The sequence below is a fragment of the Crotalus tigris genome, unplaced genomic scaffold, assembly GCF_016545835.1.
Source record: "Crotalus tigris isolate CLP2741 ecotype Arizona unplaced genomic scaffold, ASM1654583v1 scf7180000019789.198917, whole genome shotgun sequence".
Classification (NCBI taxonomy): Eukaryota; Metazoa; Chordata; class Lepidosauria; order Squamata; family Viperidae; genus Crotalus; species Crotalus tigris.
This window is the reverse complement of record NW_024097710.1, coordinates 141,806-167,806: the sequence shown is the minus strand read 5'-3', so window position 1 is coordinate 167,806 and position 26,001 is coordinate 141,806. Positions and strand designations below refer to the sequence as shown.

The 26,001-nt window shown below is 39.3% G+C and overlaps 1 protein-coding gene across 1 annotated transcript in view; it reads right to left on the bottom strand.

The window, feature by feature from the left end:
• The window catches only part of LOC120317717 (metabotropic glutamate receptor 7-like), a gene marked incomplete at its 5' end in the record, with an annotated part of 119,034 nt that overhangs the window by 17,651 nt on the left and 75,382 nt on the right, over positions 1 to 26,001 (bottom strand). The window contains one exon of the mRNA XM_039364529.1: positions 23,954 to 24,094. Within this exon, the coding sequence (XP_039220463.1) occupies positions 23,954 to 24,094 (141 nt within the window). The remainder of the gene's footprint in view (positions 1 to 23,953; positions 24,095 to 26,001) is intronic.

The window sequence follows — 26,001 nt, the reverse complement described above, 5'->3', positions numbered from 1 at the left end:
CCTGACTTTCTGCCGCTGGAGAGTGTCGGCCTGCTCCACCAGCAGCCACAGCCCCCCCGTGGCGTCAGGACTCGCCGCAGCAGCCCACCTGGGCAACCCGTCCCGGCGCTCAGCCAACCTTCGCTGCCCCGTGTGTGGCTTCCTTTTCCTTCTCCGCTATCATCGCCGCCGCCGCCTCGTCGTTTTCCTCAGGCTCCGCAGCGGGGCCTTCTCCAGTGACCTGGGTCCCCCGTGTGACTTCGCCCGTTGCCTTGGCAGCAATTGCCGCTGTTGCGCTGACGGCCAGTAACAACTTGGAGAAGTTGACCCAGCTCTTTGAGGAGCATAAGGCTAAGTACAGTCTGCCCCAAGACAAGTACTTAACGATCATCTAGCCGGCCACATTGGACCAGCCTGGGACACAGAGGAGCAATACTATTTTTTTTAGAGAATGTTTGCTGTGGGTGTGAGTATGCATGTAGATGAATGGTGGCCCTGTTATATATACATTTATTATTGTATTTAGGGTGTATGAATGCAGACATTTTTTACTTTTTATGTATATAAATTGAGTGTGAATGTGTATTGAGTGTTTGGGGTATGAGAATGGTGGAGTCGGGGGTGGAGCCTGGTACCCCCTCTGCTGAGTGCAATAGCAAAAGTAGGGGGGGCAGGACTTACCCTTGGGCTTGGTTTGTATGGAAAGCGAGTCCGGTCAGGAAGGGAGAAGGCTGGTGAGGGTGGAGGTATTCCGGGGAGGGGAGAAGGTCGGAGCATCCTGGTCATGACTGGGATGGGCAGATATGGCGGGAGCCGAGGGGCAGGCCATCTTTGGGGAACGAGGACTCGCTATGTTAGAGCGATTCCTTGTTCCGGCCCCTCAAAAGGCTCATCCTGTAGTACTGGTGACAGGGGAGTACAGGGCCCTAATTGTAGGCTGCTGTTGCTTAATGCCAGGTCCGTTGTCAGCAAAGCCCCCCTTGTCCATGATTTAATATTGGACAGCGGGGCGGACCTGGCATGTATAACCGAAACCTGGCTGGGCCCTGAGGGGAGTGTTTCCCTCTCGGAGATGTGCCCGGACGGGTTTGTGGTGCTCCATCAGCCTCGACATCAGGGCAGGGGTGGGGGAGTGGCAGTCATCGCTCGGAAGTCCTTGAGCCCTCGTGGGATTCCTGCCCCAGAGGTTGTTGGGTGTGAGTCCCTCCTATTGAAGTTGGGTTCACGGGTTCAGTTGGGCTTGTTGCTGACGTACCTACCTCCCAGCTGCATTGCAACAGCCCTGCCTGCGTTGCTGGAGTCAGTAGCCGGGTTGGCGGTGGAGTTCCCCAGACTTATAATACTGGGGGACTTTAACCTGCCATCACTCGGTGATCGCTCAGAGGCGGCGCAGGAGTTCATGGCTTCCATGGCAACCATGGACCTGACCCAGGTAATTCAGGATCCAACTCATAGGGGTGGTCACACACTCGACCTTGTGTTTCTCTCGGGGCAATGGAGACATGATCTGGAATTAAGGGGAATAGAGATCTCGCCCTTGTCATGGACAGATCATTTCCTATTGAGGCTGGACTTCAGAGCATCACTCCCCCATCGCAGGGAGAGGGAGCCGACTAGGTGGTTCCGCCCCAGGCGCCTAATGGACCCAGATCGGTTCCAGGAGGAGCTTGGGGAAATACCTGACTCCCTTGTCCACAACTCGTCCGGGTCCCTGGTTGCGGCCTGGAATGAGGTGGCGTCCAGGGCCCTGGATCGAATTGCGCCTTTGCGACCTCTCTGTGGTGGTGGTCCCCGGAGGGCCCCTTGGTTTACTGAGGAGCTCCGTGAGATGAAGCGCCACAATAGACGTCTATAGCGATGTTGGAGGGCCAGTAACTCTGAATCTGACCGATCACTATTAAGAGCCTATCTTAGGACTTATTTAGTGGCGATAAGGGCGGCAAAGCGTGTTCACTTTTCCGCACTTATTGCATCCGCAGAATCTTGCCCGGCCGCCTTGTTTAGGGTGACCCACTCCCTTCTTTTTTTTTTTTTCTATTGAAAATTTTTATTTTTTTAAAACATACAATCATTTATAAAAATACAATAAAATTTTAAAATAGAGAAACCCCCCCTTACCCTCCCTCCCACCCCCACCCCCCTCCCTTCACTTCCCAGAGCAGAATACAGGGTTAAGAAAAAAAAAGAAAAAGAAAATTATAATAATTAAAAAAAAGAAAAAAAAAAGAGAGAAAGAAAAAAAATATCATAATTAACCTTTAACTCCATAACTTATAAAACAATTCTCTATAATATTTGATATTCATTCATAAAATAAATAAAACTTTTTAATTCCATATTTTTTCTGAATATAATCTATCCACCTTCCCCATACAGTAATATATCTTTCTTGTGTATGATCCTTTAAATAAGCAGAAATTTTTGCCATTTCTGCAAAACTAGATACTTTAAATATCCATTCTTCTAAAGTAGGCAAAGAATCTTTCTTCCAATATAGACCTACTAGTAACCTTGCTGCAGTTAATAAATTCAACATCAAAGTAGTTTCTTTTTCATTTAAGTCAACAAAAATACCAAGTAAAAATAGTTGAGGAGTAAACTTTATCTTCTTTCTAAAAATCTTTTGAATGTTCCACCAAATCATAATCCAAAAAGCCTTTACTTTTTTACAATTCCACCAAATATGAAAGTATGTCGCATCATTATTGCCACATCTCCAACATTTGGGCTGTATGTTGGAATACATACAAGATAATTTTTTAGGATCTAAATGCCATCTATAAAACATTTTATAAAAATTTTCTCTCAAATTTTGAGCTTGTGTAAATTTAACATTTCTTATCCAAATTATCTCCCATAAATCCAATGAGATCGGCTCCTGTATATTCTGAGCCCATTTAATCATACAATCTTTAACCAATTCTGTTTCCGAATCTAACTCTAATAAAACATTATATATTCTTTTTATATGAGCCGGACCTTGGTTTTTAATCTGAATAACCAATTGTCTATCTTCTAGTGTTATTCCCTCTTTCTTGTCTACAGTCCATCTATCCATTATTTGTAAATATTGAAACCATGACTGTAGAATATTTTGCTGCCTTAATACATCTAGGGATTTCAAATGCCAATTCGAACCAGAACAAATTAACAATTCTTTATATGAAATTTTATCAAAATTTGTCCCCTTAGAGGTTCCCTCAATTGCATGTCTGGGAATCCCCCAGATAGGTATTTTATAATTTAATCTATAATAATACTTCTTCCAAACACGAAGTAAGGCATTCCTCAAAATATGTGATTTAAAAGTCCGATCAACTTTCTTATTAAAAATTAAATATGCATGCCAACCATATATTAAATCCCAACCTTCCAAAAAAAGAATATCCATATTTGTTAAATTAAGCCAATCACTTAACCAAGTTAGGGCGGCTGCATCATAATATAATTTCAAATTGGGTGCCTTAAGTCCCCCTCTTTCTCGAGCATCCTGTAATATCTTAAATTTAACCCTTGGTTTCTTCCCGGCCCATATAAAATTATTGATACCCTTTTGCCATTCCTCCAAATTTGCCTCTTTTTTAAGAATAGGTATCATCTGAAACAAATAAAGAAACTTTGGTAGAACATTCATTTTTACAGCTGAAATTCTCCCCAACAATGACAATTGCAATTTTTTCCAATCTATTAAATCCTTTTGGACTTTTGCCCATAGTGGTCCATAATTGTTCTTGTACAATTTTCCATTTGAAGCAGTTAGATATACTCCCAAGTATTTAACCTTTTTTACCATCTGAAAACCTGTGGCTTTAATCAAACTTTCCCTTTCTTTAACTGACATATTCTTAGATAATATCTTAGTCTTATAATTATTAACTTTAAAACCAGAAACATTCCCATACTGTGTTATAAGTTCTAATAAACCATCAATCGCCTGATTCGGCTGTTCCAAAATTAAAACCAAATCATCCGCAAATGCCCGCAATTTATACTCATTCTTCCTTATCTTTACACCCTTAACTAACTTCGATTCCCGAATCTGAATCAATAAAATTTCCAATGTTAAAACAAATAACAATGGGGATAATGGACATCCTTGTCTTGTCCCTTTTTGAATATTGAAATTCTCAGTCAATCCCCCATTTACAACAATTTGTGCAGATTGCTGCTGATATATAGCTTTAAGTGCATGTAAAAAATTATCCCCAAAATTCATTTTCTCTACCAAAGAAAATAAAAATTGCCAGTCCAATTGATCAAAAGCTTTTTCAGCGTCCAAAAAGATAAAAGCCACAGGAATCTGATTATTCTTATCCAAGTACTCAATTAAGTTAATAATTTGTCTAACATTATGTTTCATATATCTCCCTGTTATAAATCCTGCTTGATCACTGTGAATCAAGTCTTTCATAACCTGCATTAATCTATTTGCCAAAATTTTTGTAAAGATCTTATAATCAACAATAGATCTTCTAGACAAATAAATAACCACATCTCTTGGTAGATTTCTCTGTCTAGCAACCCGTGAATTAACTCTAAAATTTTTTTCTATCTCATTCTCAATTATTTCAGGCCGCCAACCAATATTAGGAGCAATATCTTTCACAATAAGCATCTTTAAGTCTTCCTGAGGGTTCTCCCTCAGGCCTCTGATACGCAATGCGTGTTCCATCTCCCTATATTGTGAAATGATTTGTTCATCCTGTGTAATTTCTATCTTGTTCTCTACCTCCTGCATTCTAAATTCCATCCTTGATGCATTTTCAGTAATCTTTTCCATCTGGTCATCAATCCTTTCTATGTGCAGGGCTAGGCCCTGAAAGGCCAGAAGGATATGGTCTCTTACTTGTTTATTCTTTTTCTCCAATAATTCTTCTGTATTAGCCCTCTCTGCAATTATAAGATCTTTTACCTCCTCCTTAATATCCAAGGCATGCTGTTTTAAAGCATCTTGTAAATCATTAAGAGAAATTGCAGGAGGAGGAGGAGAAGGTGGAGGTGATTTTGGTTTCTGAGATGCAGGCTGAGGCATTGGAGAAGAAATAGGAACCTTAGGGGCGGGAGGCAGACGTTTTGAAGCCATTTTCTTAAGTTCCAAGAAGAAAGATTCTTATTGAAAAAAAAAAAGGGCACAGTTCTTTTAAGTGTTCTTAAAAAAAAGAGAAAAAAAAATAGAGAAAAAAAGAGGAAAGAATAAAAGCCAAATTCTTACTTCTGTATTTAAAGAGTTAATCTGTATCCAGGTTTTACTCTGTAATGCAAATCAGGCAAGAAAGACGATCGCCATTTTAGTTTTCACTTTCCCTTTCTTCTAAAGGGAAAGTGAACAAAAGAAAAGGAAGAGGAAACTTGCTGAAGTTAAAGGCACCATCAAACTTAAGCACAGTCTCTCCTGGTCTGCTCCGTCTGCTTTCAAATACTCACAAGCAGCTGGAAAAAAAAGCAGATGTGGAAGCGGCAACTTGCTTCATCCCAAAAACTTCGGAATGAAGTCTCCCTGGAACGCGGAGTTGCTCAGGCTCCGAGGGAGCTCTACCCTCCGATCCCCAAAATAACAGGAATCCAGGGGAGCTCTTACCTCTACCTGAGAGCTCTCCTCCTCCCTTTTTCCCAGGGAGGAGATTCAAGCCACGGGACAGCTGATTGTCAAAGTCCCGCGGCTTTTACACGCACCAGGAACGGGCGGCTTTGTAAAACGCCGCCATTCGTCATCGCTGGAACCACCGGAAGTCCCCCCACTCCCTTCTTAAAGTGGAGGAGGCGGAGGAACCCTTGCAGGGGAGAGCTGAGGAGTTTGTTCAGTTTCTGTCGGACAAAATCGCTCAGATTCAGAGAGACCTGGGCAGTGCCAGCCGAGTTGCCAGGGGCTGGTCTTAGTCATGTTATCTGGAGCGAGTTTGAGCCTGTGACCCCTGATGAAGTGGACAAGGCCGTGAGGGCAATGAATGCCACCACCTGTTTATTGGACCCGTGCCCCTCCTGGCTGGTTTCTGCCAGTAGGGAGGTGACACGAGGCTGGCTCCAGGCGATAATCAACGCCTCCTTGATGGAGGGGTCTTTCCCGCAACCTTTAAAGGAAGCGGTGGTGAGGCCCCTCCTCAAGAAGCCTTCCCTGGACCCAGCTGTTTTGAAGAACTTTCGTCCCGTCTCCAACCTCCCCTTTGTGGGGAAGGTTGTAGAGAAGGTGGTGGCGTCTCAACTCTTGCGATCCTTGGAGGAAACCAATTATCTGGACCCTTTTCAATCTGGTTTCAGGCCCGGCTACAGCACTGAGACTGCTTTGGTCGCACTGACCGATGACCTCTGGCGAGCCCGGGATAGGGGTTATTCCTCTATCCTGGTGCTTCTTGACCTCTCAGCGGCTTTCGATACCATCGATCATGGTATCTTTCTGCGTCATCTCGAAGAGGTGGGGGTGGGCGGCACCGTATTGTGGTGGTTCTCCTCCTACCTCTCTGACAGGTCGCAGTCGGTGTTGGCAGGCGGACAGAGATCGACCCCTAGGCGCCTCGATTATGGGGTGCCTCAGGGCTCGGTCCTGTCCCCCCTCCTTTTTAACATCTACATGAAACTGCTGGGTGAGATCATTCGGCGACACGGGGTGAGGTATCATCAGTATGCGGATGATACCCAATTGTATATCTCCACCCCGTGTCCTTTCAGTGAAGCAGTCGACGTGATGTGCCGGTGCCTGGAAGATGTGAGGGTCTGGATGGGGGTGAACAGGCTTAGACTCAACCCTGACAAGACCGAGTGGCTCTGGGTCTTGCCTCCCAAAGGCCAACTGGATGGTCCATCTTTAGTCCTGGGGGGGGCAAATTTACCTCCCTCAGTGCAGGCACGCAACTTGGGTGTCCTCCTGGACTCACAGCTAAATTTGGAACAACATCTATCGGCTGTGGCCAGGGGGACCTTTGCACAGGTTCGCCTAGTGCACCAGTTGCGGCCTTATTTGGACCGAGAGGCTTTAATCACAGTCACTCATGCCCTCGTCACCTCAAGACTGGATTACTGTAACGCGCTCTACATGGGGCTACCCTTGAAGGGCGTTCGGAGACTGCAGTTGGTTCAGAACTCAGCCGCGAGAGCGATTGTGGGCGCGCCAAGGTACACCCACGTGTCACCTATCCTCCGCGAGCTGCACTGGCTTCCTGTGGGTCTCCGGACGCAATTCAAGGTGTTGGTTATCACCTTTAAAGCCCTTCATAGCATAGGGCCAGGTTACTTACAGGACCGCATTCTGCCGCACAGCTCCCAGAGACCGGTGGGGTCCCATAGATTGGGCCTCCTTCAGGTTCCGTCGGCCAGACAGTGTCGGCTGGTGGGCCCCCGGGGAAGGGCCTTTTCTGTGGTGGCTCCGACCTGGTGGAATCAACTTCCCCCCGAGGTTCGAACTACTCCCACCCTGCCGGCCTTTAAGAAAGCCGTTAAAACTCTCCTGTTCCGGCAGGCCTGGGGCTGATGTCCCCGGGGGGCCGGGATATGATCGGACTCGCGGTATGACTGGATTATTTTATTCTTTTATGACTGTTTTTAACCTTGTACGTCGCCCTGAGTCCTTTGGGATTGGGCGGCATATAAATATTTGTAAATAAATAAATAAATAAATAAATAAATAAATAAATAAAATTTGGAATAGTTCATATTTAAATTAGGACAAATTTAGAGGCTTATGTCTCTCCTATTTTGCTTGCTCATTCCAAATGATGATGAGGAGCACTCCTCTTTGTCTTCTCCAGAACATGGCAAATTAGACATAGATATAGAATAATAGAGTTGGAAGGGACTTCGGAGGTCTTCTAGTTCAACCCTCTGCTTGAGCAGGAGACCCTATACCATTTCAGACAACTAGTTGTCCAGTCTCTTTCTGAAAGCCTCCTGTAATGGAGTACCCACAACCTCTGAAGGAAAGCTATTCCATTGGTTGATTGCTCTCATTGTTAGGAAATTTCTTCTTAGTTCTAGGTTGCTTCTCTCCTTGGTTAGTTTCCAACCACTGTTTCTTGTCTCACCTTTTGGTGCTTTGGAAAATAGTTTGACCCCCTCATCTCTGTAGGATCCTCCAAATATTGAAACACTGCTATCACATCACCCACACTTTTTTCATTAGACTAGACATACCCAATTCCTGTAACTGTTCTTTATATTTTTTAGACTCCAGCCTCTTAATCATTATTTTTGCTCTTCTCTGCACTCTTTCAGGAGTTTCAACAACCTTTTTATTGTGGTCTAAGACTTTGTAAAGCAGTACTACAGTAGAATTTCATATGATCATGATTCTATCCTTCTATTAATGCAGCCTAGGATTGCATTGGCTTTTTTGGCTGTTGCCACACACTGTTGGCTCATATTTAAGTGATTGTCCACTAGGACTCCAAGTTCCCTCTCACATATTATTCATATGTAATAATTATTAATATGTAATAATTATATATTGGTTGATGTATTTAATGAGCTTAATAAAACTAAAGGTTTATATTTGTTTTGTCGTCAGAGATAAATAATGTTGACTGAATCAGTTTCTTCAGTGTAAATCTTTTGCTACACTTATTAAAGTGAATCCAGATTATATTGTACAGAGCAAGATTAGGCCATCAGCAAGTTCCTTTGGTACTCTGAATGTAACTGAACTAGTTTCACAGTTGCCTGGTGGATGCATAATCTATTTTCTCTGGACACCATCAAGTTTGTCAAAGTCCTTTGAATACATAATGTTTTGTTGTGGTCTCACTAATACAGAGTTAAATAGAATTATTACCTCTCATAAAAGGGACTCCTTTAAATTTTTCTTTCAGTAGTTGCATGATATGACTTTCTTATGTTCAATTTAGAATGATTTAAGACATATGTATTGCTAGCAAGCTGTCTTTTCAATTTTTTCCTGGGTTTGATTCAATGTATCAAATTATCAAAATCAAACTGAAGATCCCAGAATCAAGATTCCATCTTAAAAGGGATCGTTATCAATTCTATCCAATTTTAACAGTCCAATTCTGTCACATCAACAATCCATTCTCACTAAAATGCTGCTTGAGTTCAGGAATATTCTTAGGAATCTTTTTTTAATGAAGGCCTATATGATTAGGCTTGGATATCTCATGCAGAATTGTCATATATTTTGTCAATAATTCTCTAAATGTTATTCACAAAGGCCATCAGCAATTTGCCTTGCATTAATCAAGTCATTAACATTGCTCAAAGTAAGCCTGAATATAACCCTGCAAAGGACAAACAATTACTTGTGAGGTTAGTTTCAAGTTCCTCAGGGAATTAGATGATTGAAATTGCCAACCTTTTTTTCTTCCAGTAATGCTTTTCATATCAGGAAAAAAGATGTTTTGATATTTTACTTGACCTTCATTTACATGATTTTCTTTGTAATTCATGGAAATTATATTTTCCCTCCTAATAATTTTGCTTTCTATCTACTATAATGTACATTAAAATGATATTTTTTTATAATTCCAACTTCTAATACCACCTGGGGTATCTATGATAAATTTGTGATATCTTGGAGACTACAAAGGCTAATTGCTCATCAAAAACCTCTTTCTGCAATCAAGAAGATAGTGCTTGTTATGAAACCAGCACATATCACATTCCACTTTTTAAATATACATACATACATACATACATACATACATACATACATACATATATGTTCAATGATGCAATCTTCGATCTCCGGGAAGAGTATACTCCAGTTATTTATTGTTAAAACAACATTTAAAAACAATAAAAACAGTTATATACAAGGTTAAAACAACTTAGCTTTCGCTGGTCCTCTGCCAGCGTCCTCAGAGTGGGGCTTTTTATCCCCTTGCTGATCCAACTGCCTACTCATTGCCCTCGTGACAGGGCCACTCTTCCTGATTGCCTGTAACTGCCTTAACTGTTCCACCCTCTCTTTTTTGCACTCTAACATTGTATTTTTCTGCTCTGTCATCCTTGTGCCGTCTCCCCCTCCCTGCGCTGTTATCACCAACACACTCCTCAATCCCTCCTCTCTACCCAATGCAAGGTGCCTCCTCTGATTCGGCACTACACGAGTCCTGTCACGGAGTTTCTCCTTTTTATTCTCCCTGTTGGGCTGCTGGTCTACCTGCCGTTTTTGTATTCCATTGCCAGTTCCTATCTCATCTTCTTCCTCCAACTCCCCTCCTCTCCTAACCTGCCGATTCATACACCCTTTTTGTCTTCTGTTTTCCATTTCTGTCATCTTTCCCTTCTCCAATATTTCCCTTTCCCTGACCTGCTTACTTGTGTACCATTCCTGCCTACCATCATCCTCTCCTATCACTCTTCCCTTCTCCAAATTATCTCTCCTCCTCTTCTGTCGGTCTCCCTTCTGTTCCTGTTTCCCATCCTGCCTTCCTATCAACCTTCCTCTCTCAGGTAGTTGGTCTACCCCCTCAGTCTGCTGATCCCCCTGCTGTTCCTGTCCTGCCCGATCCATTCCTGTCCTTCTTTGCTCCCTCAACACTTCTCCCCCCCACCCGCCGATCCGTCCATGCCTGTATTACATCATTCATTCCCATTACCCCTTCTTTCTCCAATTCTCCTCTATCTCTAACCTGCCCGTCCTGCCCTACTCCATCCATTCCTGTCAATCCTCCTTCCTTCAACCCTCCCACCTGTTGATTAACACATTGCTCCTGCCTTTCATCAACCATTCCTATCGATGTTCTCTTCCTCAATATCTTTCGCTTCCTAGTCCGTATCTTCCTCAATATCTTTCCCTTCCTACCTGCTGTTCCTGTTTGCCCTCCTCCACTGCTGTCCATCTTCCCCTCTCCAATGTCCCCCTTGTAATCTGCTGACCTGCCTGCTGTTCATCCATTCCTGGATGAACAGCAGGCAGGTCAGCAGATTACGAGGGGAACATTGGAGAGGGGAAGATGATGGGCAATGAGAAATGTGTAAAATAAGAAACAAATAAGCATTTTAAACCAAAATAAAATGTATAAGTCTCTCACATAAGTATTTCATTGCCTGAAATATACTAAAGGAAGACAGATATTTACTTGTGAATTTTCATGTGGATAAGATATATTCTGATGGGCAAACTTAGAGTGCAAATAAACTCATATAGGCATAAAATCTGCATCTGAAATATTTTCTTTAAGATCAGGAGAAAAGTTCACTCATGACATGACCAAAAGCACTGCCTTTAAAGTTATCACTCACAGTGCACATAATGAGGCAAAATGTGCCCTCTAGCACAACTTGTGTTATGTTTAAGGGGACATCAGCATATTTGTCACATGAGACAAACTACAGGGTTACATAAGACAAATCCCTATTATGGTCCTAAGAGCATGGATCTGTCTAGACTGGTTTATTTCTATTTGCTTCAGAGTTTTGACATTGCTGATTCTTTTTGGAGATATTTTTTTTCTTTAATAAATCTAATAAACATAAATGTTGTATTTAGTTTGCAGATTTTAAAAGGAAAACTAAGGGAAGATGATGTGATAACATTCTATAAAATCTGCCTTGTGAAAGAAGAGAAGAATGAGAAAAGGACAAGACCCAATGCAATGAAAGCAAAGTAAGGAGATTCAAGCTGAATTTCTGGAATTTCTGAAGTTCTGGAAGAATTCATGATAGTAAAAAGCCCTAGGCAGGGCTAGATGAATCAAAAGTTGGAATTAAGATTGCCGGGAGAAATATCAACAACCTAAGATATGCAGATGATACCACTCTAATGGCAGAAAGTGAAGAGGAACTAAAGAGCCTCTTGATGCGGGTGAAGAAGGAGAGTGCAAAAGTTGGCTTGAAACTCAACATTAAGAAAACCAAATCATGGCATCCGGCCCTCTCAATTCCTGGCAAATAGATGGGGAAGAAATGGAGGTAGTGACAGATTTTATTTTTCTGGGCTCCAAGATCACCTCAGATGGAGACTGCAGCCAAGAAATTAAAAGACGCTTGCTCCTGGGGAGGAAAGCTATGGCAAATCTAGACAGCATTCTAAAAAGCAGAGACATCACCCTGCCAACAAAAGTTCACATAGTCCAGGCCATGATTTTTCCAGTTGCAATGTATGGCTGTGAAAGTTGGACCATAAGAAAGGCTGAGCGCAAAAGACTTGAGGCCTTTGAACTGTGGTGCTGGAGAAGACTCCTGCGAGTCCCTTGGACTGCAAGGCGTTCAAACCGGTCGGTCCTAGAAGAGATCAACCCCGACTGCTCTTTAGAAGGCCAGATCCTGAAGTTGAAACTCAAGTATTTTGGCCACCTAATGAGAAGGAAGGATTCACTGGAGAAGAGCCTAATGTTGGGAAAGATTGAGGGCAATAGAAGAAGGGGACGACAGAGAATGAGATGGCTGGATGGAGTCACTGAAGCAGTAGGTGTGAATTTAAATGGACTCCAGAAGATGGTAGAGGACAGGAAGACCTGGAGGAATGTTGTCCATGGGGTCGCGATGGGTCGGACACGACTTCGCAATTAACAACAACAACAACAACAACAACAAAAATTGTTAAATAGAGGAAGAGTCTGTCTAGAACAGGGCTGGACTTCATCCTGCTCAGGTTAAATTGAATCTTGCACTGATCAGGACTACATAAATAAGAAGATTCCTTTCAAGTCATAATATCTGATGATTCCCTGGATAGATTAATAACTTAATGCAGCCTCTGCATCACAGAATTTGTATAATAGAGAAGAATTATAGACTTAATTCAATCATATTATAGTTCTTCAATCATATGCATCAGCCTTCTATTGGCTCTATAGCTGTCTAAAATAGTTGAAAGGGGAATACAGAGGCTTAAATATTATGTGTCAGCAGCAACTGGCCCATTCTGAATGAAGAAGTTAGTTTCTCAGTTTGCTCCTCACTCAGAATGGTGAAAATAAAACAGGAAAATGAAGCCCCAAATGAAGATCTCAAGGGATGTTGTTTCAATATTAGTCATAAATTAAAATAACTGATTTGAAAAGGTGTGAATGAATAAGAAAATATGCATTAGCATATTTGTCCTTAAAATAAATGTCATTTTGAATAATGTGAGAATTTAGACAGTCAGATGTTTGCACACTGGATCAAGTTCATGAGAAGATTTTAAAAATAATCTCCTTCCTTTAGCTATCTATTGGCCATAGTAAGATCTTTCTACTTGTCTCAAAGAAGGAAAAAAAGCTTAGGATTAATATATTCATTTATTTTGGAAAAATGTATCTCAGCAATCTAAACTAAACCATTCAAAGTAGCATGCATGCAGAAACTGACTTAACCTCTCTCCCTCAATAAATAATAAAAGTCAACACTCTAAGATAAATGTCAATAGGGAAACACTAAGATTAATGAAAAAAACTCTAAAAATAGCCCTCAGAACCCTGAGGCACATAGAAATGAACCTCATAGAGTACTCACATCCATATTCTTAGGGCCATAATAGAAATTTATCTCATGCATCCCTGTGGTTTGCTAGAGGTAAAGACACCATATTGAGGTTATAATTGCAACTATAATTCATTATGTTGCAGCTTTTTAAGAATTATTTTGAACTCTCTATGTATGAAGATATGGAAGTTATTCAGAGTCCTTTTGGGACTGAAGTAGCACACACACAAAAAAAATCAATCTGTCAGTCAACTGTTAAACCTTTCAAAAATTCAGAGTTTATATTTTTAATACTGACATTTTCCTACAGATCAAGCAATGTTAAATAAATTAAGTAGGAATTCTCATTTATTGGTAAAATGGGAGAGGGAAACTGTGAAGGAAAAGTTCTTTAGTATAACATACGTATAGGATAAATAAGAAGATTTAGTTTGGTTTAGTTGGTTAAGGATAGCCAGAAACTGGGAGATCGTAAGTTCTAGTCCCGTCTTAGGCCCAAAGCCAACTGAAGCCAATCATTCTCTCTCAGCCCTAGGAAGAGGGCAATGGCAAATCAATTCTAAAACTTGCCAAGAAAGCAGCAGGGACTTGCCCTTGCTTGCATATGCATTTGTTCCTACCCCTATATCAACATAACAACACTTGAAGTGTTGACTTCAACATTTAAAAAAGTTAAAAAGCTACAATATGGACTCTAAAGCATTATGTTTTTGTCAGCTACAAGGATCTATTCAGTTTACAATGAAGGACAAATGGCATTTATCATTAGAGTAGAATAGAATAACAGAGTTGGAAGGGACCTTGAAGGTCATCTAGTCCAACCCCCTGCTCAAGCAGGAAGTCCTATACCATTTCAGACAAATGGTTGTCCAATCTCTTCTTAAAAGCTTCCAGTGTTGGAGCATTCACCGCTTCTGGAGGCAGGTTGTTCCACTGATTAATTATTGTAGCTGTCTGGAAATTTCTCCTTAGTTCTAAGTTGCTTCTCTCCATGATTAGTTTCCATCCATTGCTTCTTGTCCGGCCTTATGGTGCTTTGGAGAATAGCTTGACTCCCTCTTCTTTGTGGCAATCCCTGTCAAGCTATTCTCCAAAGTACCTGAAGGTGGGACAAGAAGCAATGGATGGAAACTAATCAAGGAGAGAAGCAACCTAGAACCAAGAAGAAATTTCCTTCTTAAGACATGTTACCTAGTTAGTTAATAGGTTACTGTTATATGATATCAAATACTAAAAATGAGCTGATGTCAAAAAAAGATCAAAAATAGATTATTTGTATAATGGTATATTAAGAGTATTTGTTTCTCTGACAAATTTCTTTCCATTCCAGGTTAGGGGATGGAAGATGGATTGATATGCAGTGTTTATTCTCCTGCTAAATAGCTACCTTTGACAATTTCTGCCCAAACATGAGCTCATTGTTTGCCCCTTTGACCAAGTTGTACCTCCAAGTCAATTGTACATTATAGATAATTGAAAAAGCTCTAGGAATTGTCTTTCTTTTCACATGTTGCTACTTAGGATGATGTCATTAGGACCTCACTTCATTCTGTCCTACTATATATAACCAGACAACATTTAAAACAGTGAGTAGTAAGAAGAAACAGCTATCTCTCTTGGGACTCCATTTGTATACATGCCAGATCAAAGGAATACAGTTCATTAAACATAGTTTATCTGCTGGCATAGTAAAATAAATAGATTCATTCAGAGAATCAAAAACATAGAAACAACCAATGGATTTTATAAAACAATTTTATAAAACAATTCTTTATTGGCTCATTTGTACACAGAGGAGAGGCAGTGAATTAATTTAGTATTGTTTCAATTTATATTTGCCTGTTCTACTCGTATGGTAGCAAAAGGCTGAAGAATACGGTATTTTTGTGGCACTCTTCTTGTTTGCACTGAACTTCAAAAACTGTGCAAAATTTCAATGTCAGAGAGTTTTAGAATTTCTTTCAAATTCCTTTCTGGTAGCATTTTTGAGCCTTATTTCCTGTTGTATACCAGAAGTTTATTTTTGGTTTTCTATTACACTTATTGCTGTCACTTTGTAGTTTTTCTGGTTATCCGTGTGTTCCTGAATTAAAGGAGAACTTCTGATCTGCCCTAAATGTGAAGAGAATTATTTCATGATATCTTTCTTGGATTAAGTGAACTGTTGGAAGCTAGAGGAGCTGTAGGCATCCATGAGGGGCATCCATGGGGGTGGGGAAGCAGTGGTCAAGAAGACAAATGATAAACCATATAACTTGGTACACTACAGGGTGCAAGTACAAAAGATTAATACAGTATAGCTTTGACTGCATTGGATACACATTCAACATTGTGACTGCATTGGATACCCATGAGAGAGGCTGCATTGAATCCGTATCTTCCAAGAATAAGATTGCCCATTCAGTAGCAAGAATTCTTTCAGCCCCAGTTACTGTGTTTTTTTTTTTTTGCTTTATTTTGTGGCATGCATTTTTCCAGAGCTTGAAGAGAATGTATATTGAGATGGAGAAAGGAACTTAGACTGATATTTTTCCCAAGTATCCTCTGTTTTTATAATTGGAAACAGTACAGGCACACCTGTGTTTTTAATGATGTTTATTAGTCTACTTTTTAAAAAATAGACGTTGTTTGACTTTACTAATTGCTAGAATCTTGGGATCATTTGTTGGCAGACAGAGAAGCTCTTAAAGGGCAGCTACCTGTCCATGACAATAGAAGAATAAACATTAAAACTGTAAACAAAACAATAATACTAGATTGCACTGAAGAGAGAAAAGCATATCAAATGTGCCTTGAATTGTTAAGCCATTGCAGATAGGGCTGTCTCTGAATGTTGTTGATGTCCTCCAGAATATGCTGATCATGTATAGGGGTTCCTATAATATTGTCCCCATCTTTTTTTTCTTGAATAACCACTAGGAATTAAAAAAAATGCATGAAGTGGAAATTACTCATCCCAACTACTGCTGAGTGTAAAACATCTCTGTCTGGCAATGACCATTCACCCTCTGTTGGAAAATTTCCAATGGAGGGAATCAAGATTGGTATATGCAGTCTGTTCCACTGCTAAACAGGTCTTTCTGTTTAGAAAATTTATCTTAACATTATCTTAAAGCTTTCTTTCAGTCAACTGGTCATTAGCCTGCACTTGGGGTTTCAGCTGAAAAGAGGTCTGGCTTTTTTTTTTTTTTTGCACCTTATTGCAATTTTCAGGATATTTGTAAATTGCTATATTTTTTCTCCTTCATTTTATCATTTGGAAATGAATCATTTCCAGCACCTTCAAGTATTTCCCATTGTTCTTGGTTTCCATATCATCATCCTGGTTGCTCATCTCCTCCAAAAACACTCTATTTTCTCCATGTTCCTTTTAAAGTTTGGTGCTCAGAACTGAACACAGTTTTCTAAATGCAATCTAACCAATCCTGAATAGTAGATTATGATCTGCTCCTGACATAATGCCTCTGCAATGGAGATCAAGACTGTACTGATCATTTTAACAATTGAACATAATCTTGTTTTCAAGAATTTTCTTACTCAGAATTTTCCCTATCTAATTTATATGAGCTTAACAATAAGAACATTTGATTATTTCAGCTGAGATACCCATTTGCATATGTTTATAACACTGGAAAATGGTGGTACATAATTTGTGGGACCTAGACTTTACTCTTATAGGGCACTTAAACAACATCTAGCAATGTAATATAATTCCTACTGTAATATTCCTGAGATTTTATGGCATTGATTTAAAACTGCCCCTAAATGAACATTCAGACTAATAAAACTAAATCCATAATAATATCTATATCCTTTGGATATTATTTCTTATCCAGAGAGTTTACTTGTCATAATTGTATATGTATTGATTTCATTTGCCAGTAATACCAAGTTGCATATAACATCTATACTTAAACTCATTTGAATAGACTTTATAGGGTGATTTACTTATTTGACCTATGAATATAGTACAGCTTCGTTTTGAGATTATTGTTATTGTTGGAGAATCTCATAGAGATGCACATCAAAGTGGATGTCAGGATAATATGGGTGAAGCTATAACTGCAACACACAGTATGCAGAAAAAAAGGCACTCCACTAAATGTTTAGTGATATCCTTTTCAAAGGAGGAAAAGATAGAAGCTCATAAAGCTAAAAATATTCAACTTAAGTAATATGGACAATCACCACCAGAGAAAGGAGGGGTCTAAGGGAAAAAGAGTGGTCTAAGTAAATATTATTTTAGGCATCTTCAGTAGGTAGCTTCTCAAATGAGTTCACCAAAGGAATGAATTTTTTTTAGTCCAGTAAAGTGTAATACTAGGAGTGAATCAGTGGTGGGATTCAAATATGTGAACACCCGGTTCTCTGTGTGGATGCTGCTTCCGGAAGTCCATTCTGTGCCTGGGCAACAACAAATTAGCTACCAGTTATGGTGCAAACTGGCTGAATCCCACCACTGGAGTGAATGGATTTCAAAAATTCCAGTTCAAACCAACTGCCCGTCTTTCCTTTCTTACAGAATATTTATCATTCATTTTAAAATCAGCACACACCATTTTTTTTTTGCTTTTTAACCCAATGGTTTGCCAAGAATCTTTATTTTTTTTTAACCACTGTGTAAAATGGTGTTTAGCGTTCTTTCCAAAGGCAAAGCTTTGTTTTGTTTAATCAGTGTTTAGGGGAAAATACAACTGGTTGGATTTATACAACATTGATACATTATATGACATCAAATTGGTGCTGACCATTAACAATCACCTATAATTTTTTTCCCAAGATGATCTGTCCCCAAGCCTTGCACTTGACATCACCCAACCATGCAGCCCTATTTTCACTGTGCTTCTTGACTTTCATACTAGATTTATAAATCTTGATCCATAGAATTAAACCATGGTGCTCATCCAAAACCAGAGTTAATTATGATTTAATTAAAGTGTCAATAAGTGTAGTACTAATGTAAATCAATAGCAATTCAGAAATCACTATATCTTAGCAAGGTGGCCAGAGTTTAAATAGGAAATTTAAAAGGTTCTTCTCCATCAGAATTTGTTTTGTAAAGAGAGAGAGAGAGAGAGAGAGAGAGAGAGAGAGAGAGAGAGAGAGAAACACTAAGAAGATGGTTTAAGCCTGAGCCAAACAGAATATGAACATTTAGTATATGAACATTTAGTAAAATTGTGTTTTTATGTTTTCATGTTTCCTAATTGTTCTTCTTTATTTCTTTTTAATTTGTCATTTTAATTTGCAGGTTGAAATTTGTGATTAAATGTGGGTAGGAATTGTATTCTCTGTCAAAGAAAATAATTTAAACTGCAGTGTACAATTGGAAGGGTTTCAACATCTATTAGAGGACCCAAATAGAGGAAAATCTCAAGGAAGTCGACCCATATAAGACCATTCATACCTAATACAGAGATTTAAGTTTTCCTGCTTAAAACAACAAACAAACAAAACTGCACTCTCTCATTCAATCTGTCAAAAAAGCAATTCCATGAAAATTTCCTTAACATTGAATTCCATGAAAATTCAAATTCTGTGAAAATTTTCTGAATGGAAAGTAATATTCTTAGACATATTTAATGTTTTTTTGAAACTCAAAGAGAAACTCCCAAGAAAATGTATTCTGTTATGTTTTCTAGTCATGATCCTCCTATCACTCTTAAGGCTCGTGAGAAATGGTTGGAGGATTTGGAAAGGTCACTTGTGTCTTTAATTTATCAGTCCAGTTTGGCTGGTGGTCAATTGTTACAGCCCGCTGGTAGAATTCTTTCAATGGCTTGTCACATTCACACAGAACAGTATACGCTAGGATATTAAAGTGCTTGAAATCCTATATTATTCTTGTCTTTAGATTTTGGCTTGTTATGAAAGAAACACTCCAAAATTTCTGCTTCATGATAAATACCTGATAGGAAAGTTGCTTGGTTTACTGCTCAAGACACAAGGAGCAGCAGGACTGATCAGAGTGATTAATGATAGGTAAATTGGAATTCTTCATCCTTTGATCATTTTATCATTCTGTGTGAAAGGATCCTATGTTTATGCCATGAGATAGCAGATTAATGATTGGTGACAACAAATAAATGTCCTGAAACATATCAGGATTAATCCGGGATAGTTTTCTTTTTTTGTCATAGTTCAAAAATTTACCAGTATTCTTGTAATCTATCTTCGAAAAGCAAAGTTCATACTCTAAAGCTTCCAAGACGCATACACTGTTCCAAAGCTCTGTTTGTACCCTGTGACTGTTTCCTATTTTCCACTGGATTAATTTTTAATGTGGCATAAAGGGAAAATGATTAAACACGTGTGGAGTAATTATAGCATTATCCATAATTAATTTAATTTAATAACTTATTTTAATTGTTGTCCTCAGTCTACCCATCTTTTGGAGAGTGGCTCTTCCATGCCATGCAAAAACTTTTTATTTCTTCTTTTCACTACTTGCCTCAAAATGTCAACATCTAATATTTACAAACTCTCCAAAATCAAGCATAATGGAATGTGGGAGTGACTCTGGGGAAAGGGGAAAGAGATGCTGCCTAGGAAACAATCAGAGAAGAGAAGCAGAAGCCATTAGTGACTTCACAGTCAGGACAAAAAATAAAAAGAACCTAGCAGCAGGAAGTTTGGTATTTTCAAGCTTTCAAGATTCCATTGATGTACTGTATTTTCCGGCGTATAAGACGACTTGGCGTATAAGACAACCCCTGACTTCGGAGAAGATTTGCATGGTTAGAAAGTCATCTTATATGCTGGAGAATATGGTATTTTCCGGCGTATAAGATGACTCGGCGTATAAGACGACCCCCGACTTTGGAGAAGATTTGCATGGTTTAGAAAGTCGTCTTATATACAGGAAAATACGGTACTTTTATAATAATGCAGATTTACCTCATCTAATCTTGTTTCCCATCTGGCTTATCTGCAAGTGCTGACCTCAGTCTTGCAAGTCTCCTACTCTCTTCTGAAAAGAGGAATTTCAAGATCAGCCTTCCCAAGGAACCCCACTAACCATTAAGCATCTGGCAGCTGCACTGTCACAGCACCAAGACTGCGTACCGTAGATGTACAGATGACCAATTTACAGAATGCCATGCTACAACTAACATCACAATTGGGGACAAATTTGTCTTAACCCATGGCAGCACAACAGATAGCAGCTCAGCCAATGCACTTCTCTTCCCAGAGAAACTTTCTAGAGAAGTTTGGAGGGAACCAGGATCAATTCCACAATTCCATTTGTCACTTGGTATTAAATGTTTATGGATGGAATTTGCCACTGATTGTACCCAAATGACTTTTGTATTCAGGCTCTGGGAGGAAACAACTCTAAGTGGGCAATACTATTCACTGAGGGGAATGATTCAGTGCTAGACAACTATCATGAGCTAGACAACTTCAGGAGTAAACTTAAAGGACACTTGGGGGATCCTATACAGAGTTCACAGATTTGGAAGCTCAACCAGAGACAAGGAAGAGTAACGGCATTGTTTGTTGGAGATGTAGAGTGAAATGATTTTAGCCCTAATTAACCAGTTCAGAGAAAGACTGGCCAATGGCCTTAGAGATAAGCTGAGACAAGGCACCTCAAATAGCCTGGAAGAGCTCTATCAATGTTGTGTAATCATACATGCCTGGCTGGAAAGGTTGAAACAAGGAAGAATTGGGACGGAGAAAAGAAACTTATAGCTGTCATGCCTCTCAATGACCTCTTTGAAATACAACATTGGAGAACCCATGCAAAACAAGATAGCCAGGAGATCACTGGCACCCAGAGAGAAGCAAAAGAAGAGATCAAGGACTATGCTTTTATTGTAACTCCCCACAGGTCATGATCTGGCAATGTAGCCAGATCATGCCCAGTAAAAGCGCCAGTGATGGTCATAACAATAAGATATAAAAGTTGCAAATCAGCGAAGCATGGGACCAACAAATGTCCACTTCAGTCTCAGACAACACCTCAGGGAAACTTTACTAGCCTCCCTTCTCAGAGCTCTGAGGAGGGGAGGATCCAACATTTGAGGCAACTGAGAACAGCCAAGCATATTTCATTACTCCTGTTATTGTTACTTCAGATTCCAGGCAGAAGGTGGAGATTTCAGCTCTTCCCATAGACTCTGAACTCTAATTTCATAGATTCAGAAACAGCACAGAAACTAAAGTTGCCTACTAAAGCCATAGAAAGCAACTGACTGTTGGAAGTATTGATAGGCAGCTGCAAAAGGCAGGATGATTCCTACACGTAGTTCCTCAAAGATCACACAGAGTACTTACCACTTTATGTAACTGTCTTCTTACAAGTACCCATAATCCTGGGAATACAGCAGATTCAGTTTACTCAGTTATATGATGGAAGCAAGAAACACTTTCATTTCCCTCACCTACATTCCAACAATATCACTTACTAACAGTGAAAGCTGATTCTCCCCCATCCCAACTCCACTGCAGAACAAGGGAAGATCAGCACTGCCAGAAAAGTATGCACACTTTGCAGATGTATTTGGGGAGAAAGAGATGGCTGTCTCACCCTCCCCCCACCCAAATTGGGTGTGTGACATCATTATCAAGTTGAATGCAGGAATCCAAACCCCAGCAAAGAAACAGTACCCCATGTCTACATGTGAGTTAGCAATCCTCAAATAATATCTAGATACCAGACTTTCAAAGAGATTCATCCTCCCTTTCAGTTCACTAGCATTGTGCAAACAAATGCATCAGGTGAGGTGAGAGAAGTAGTCCTTCTTCATGCAGAGAAAAAGGGAAAGGAGTGTTTATTTCATCCATTACATAAACACAGATCATGATCACATGACCACTGTTCCACAGAGTTGTAACTTTGAACAATTGCTGAATAAATAGTCATAACTCAAAACTATTGGTATTGAATATATTTTGGGCTTGTTTTTTTAAAGTAGTAGTATTTGTTTACTAAATAATAATATAGTTGGTCTCACAGTTACTTAGATATTCAAACTATATTATTATTATTTAGCAATCAAGGCAAAATCTCCATGAAGACATCTAAAAAGAATCTAGTTTTAAGTTGTTTTTTTTTTTACTTTCCTTAATTTCATCCAGCTACCTTTATTCTGCTTTTGCAGTTTGAGTAATCACAAGCCATCCCACCAGTTATTTTATACAAATACATAAATTACCTTAATTTTACAGGATTATCACCTTTTAGATATCCTGCCAGATCTTGTGATCCTGAAGTCTTCCAGATTTCTGAACAATTTTTGTTTGTTTTCTACGTTGAAATGATCATGCCCTTAGAATAATCTTGCAGAAAAAAATCTGCATATTTAGACTGTATTTTTTTACCTCCAGGAAGTGCTGCTGAATTAAACATTATAGTACTTGAGTACTCATATGCTTCAAGTATCCATCTGGCCTCCAGCCAAGATAGCTACAAACAAGAAGATCAGACAAATGCATAGAAGAAAAGGTTACTCATAACTATTCATTGATCATCTTTAACCCATTCTCACTTTGGAAAACAACAAGTGTAGATTTGCTGATACAGGAGAATATTTGTAACTCAGAGTTGAAACGATGAGTGCTTGATGCTGTCTAAGCTTGGTTGTTTTGTTGTAGACCAGGGGTGTCAAACTGCCAGCCCATGGGCCACGTTTGACATGGTGAAACCATGCCCACCCCATTGCCGACAATGGAAGAACAGTCAAGATACGTCGCGACACGTCACGTGACGTTGAGAGCTTGACACCCCTATTGTAGACATTTCATTACCCAAACTAGATAACATCATCAATGCTGGTAGGGGGTGGGGTTTGCTCTCATTTTAATTTGCTCTCAACTTACCTATCCTGACATTCATTTATTGAATAGATCTCTGCCTTCAAAACACTTTCTGTTAAAAAAGAGAACAACCTAAGGTAGTAAGTTTCTTACATCACAACTCCCAGAGATCCTCTGAAGCTTGGTAGAAAGGGTAATTCTTGATTTCATTGAAAATATTCAGATACATAATTGAAGAGTAGACTTATTGATTTTATTTATTCATTATATTTAAAATATCTATGCAGTTGCCCAGCTTCTATCAAACACCGGGCACCTCCCAACCAGCCCAGCACAGTTAAAGATGCACCTTTAATGAACTGAGATCTCAGTGAATTGAAACAACATTTAATGTATGAGGTCTTTGCTTCATCCACCTGGCATATCATTGAAAGATCAGAAATGGCCTTTAATGAAGAGAAGTTGCACACCTGTTTGATAGGATCATTATCACAATTACAATAAGAAGCACAAGGGATATTTCAGTTTCAGGATAAAAAGATGAACCATTAGTTCATAGTCCTGTAACTATAAAGAGTGCACTATCCATATGATAACTATAAATAAAACTTGAAAAAAGTACCTCCTTTTCTTGAGCCAACCCCCCTTTGAATAATATCAATTATCACAAGATAAAGGGAATAAATGTATTTTAGTTAATTATTTGTCCTGTTTTTGCATGTTATGTCTTTCATTTTCCTTTTTAATTCACTCCTTTTTTTCACTTTCAGTCTAGATGTGTTTCCTCGCAACAATCACACAGACATTCCCATGCAAGTCAAATAAAAAATTTAAAAAATCAGAATGAGAATGAAATTACCAGTGCATTTACGATCAGTGTCTTCCTTTTTTGACCCACTAATTGTTAACTTGCAATTGAAGTTTTCTTCCCAATATTCTGCAAACCATACATTTCTTCTATTGTTTTCCAATGTGCGGGACGTAAAATAGGTATCAAATCCTAAAAAAAGACAGAGAGAACAAAAGTTGTTTGTTTATAAAAAGAAGTAGAATATAAGATGAATATTTTAAGTCTGCAAGTAGTATAAGTATAAGACATAAATAGAAATGGAGTATTAGTAATTACAAGGAAGACAGAGAGGGCAGCATCCAGCAAATGAACTCTTAATACCTCATATTATCTATATACTAATGTTGAGATTAATAGGCTCATTCCAGATTTTACTTTGATGAGAGAGAAAGGAGAAATTTTCTGTATAATATCCATAATTCTATGTAGAGTACTTCCAACATATGCCTTTCTTTAAATCAACAAGGCTGAATGTTATAATAAAATAGTTATGTGTTCTGAGCATACTGAGCTGGCTGATTCATATAATTTGGAGATCTACATTAATTGATTCATAAATTCAGCTATATTTGGCCTCTGTGCATTGCTTCAGTTCTTCCCACTAAAACATAACACAAATGTTGTAACATTGCTCCTGTGTATAGCTCAGTTTATACACATGGGACAGCAATATATTAATGAAAAAAGTATGAATCATTCCACTGAAAGCCATTTTGTTCCCCTAATGTAAGGCATAAACAGAATAAAATAACATTTTTTTAAAAAAAAATCACAATTTTAGCAAATTACCTTCAACTGCCAACTCACACATTTTAAAAGACTAACACTATAAGCCAAATCACTGACTTTCACCAGTTGTTATTCTATAGGATCCAAATTGGGTCAGTCACTGGGACCAGAGTTTTAATCTTCCAAGCTCTTGAACTCATGCCGGAACCCATTCTCAGGGAACTTCTCTCTAGTGGATATGTCCAGTTTTTATTCTCTTGGCATTGCATTATGAGTAGATGATTTGTGTGTGAAAAATCATGTGGTCTGTATTCCTTTAGCTTCTGCTGTTTTGTTTACAGAACAGGAGTAGAAGCAGATTCAAAGCAATGCAGAGACCCATTGTAATAAATCAATAGATGCAGCAGTTAAATCCTAGCCTTACATTCTGAATGCTGACCTTTGTACCCAAGGCATATAAAGCTCTCAGGAGAAGAGGGCTTGGGGGGAGGGGGGTGGCAAAGGGATTGGAGTGTCAAATTACAACTTTCAGTTTGGGCAATGAGGTGCTGACAGCTATTAATGGGACTTCATGCAGCATGAAAGAGCAATGACTAGCTGTGATAACTAAGCTGTCAGCACAACTCATGCATTACAGGATTATAAATCTTTTGCAAAGCTTGGTATCAGGTACCTATGTGACTGAGCTCTAAATGGAATTCTGCTTTTGTTTTATCTCTCTCTGACTCTCTCTCTCTCTCTCTCTCTCTCTCTCTCTCTCTCTCTCTCTCTCCCCCCCCCCGCACATACACACACGTGTGTGTGTGTGTGTTCCTTACTCTCACATTAATGAAATAACTTATGCACCTGCTTGATTATGCCACTTTGAGAAGTTGGATCACACAGCACAGACTATATAAGTTGAACAAAGTTTTGGGAAGTCATTGATACAAAACCCAAATCATAAATAATGAATAGTTAAAATTATTGGGATTGATAAAAATGAGGACCCAGATTGTTGGGGACAATATGTTGATTCTGTAAATTGCTTAGAAAATGCTGTAAAGCACTATGAATCTGTATTTAAGTCTAAATGCTATTTGTCAAGGTTCTAACTAATGAAAGTGAATAAAGTAGAACTCTGAGGCTTGAGAATTCATCAAAGAATATATTTATTGGATACATAATATTGGCACGATCAAAAGTGAAACCAATTCTAAACTTTCCCCCAGAGATTCAAAGTAATTAAATGTAACAATTCCTTCCCTTTTATTATGCTACTGATCACATTTTCCAATAAACACATTTGGCAGTCTTCCTGACAGTTCTCTCCCCCTTCAGGGTCTGGT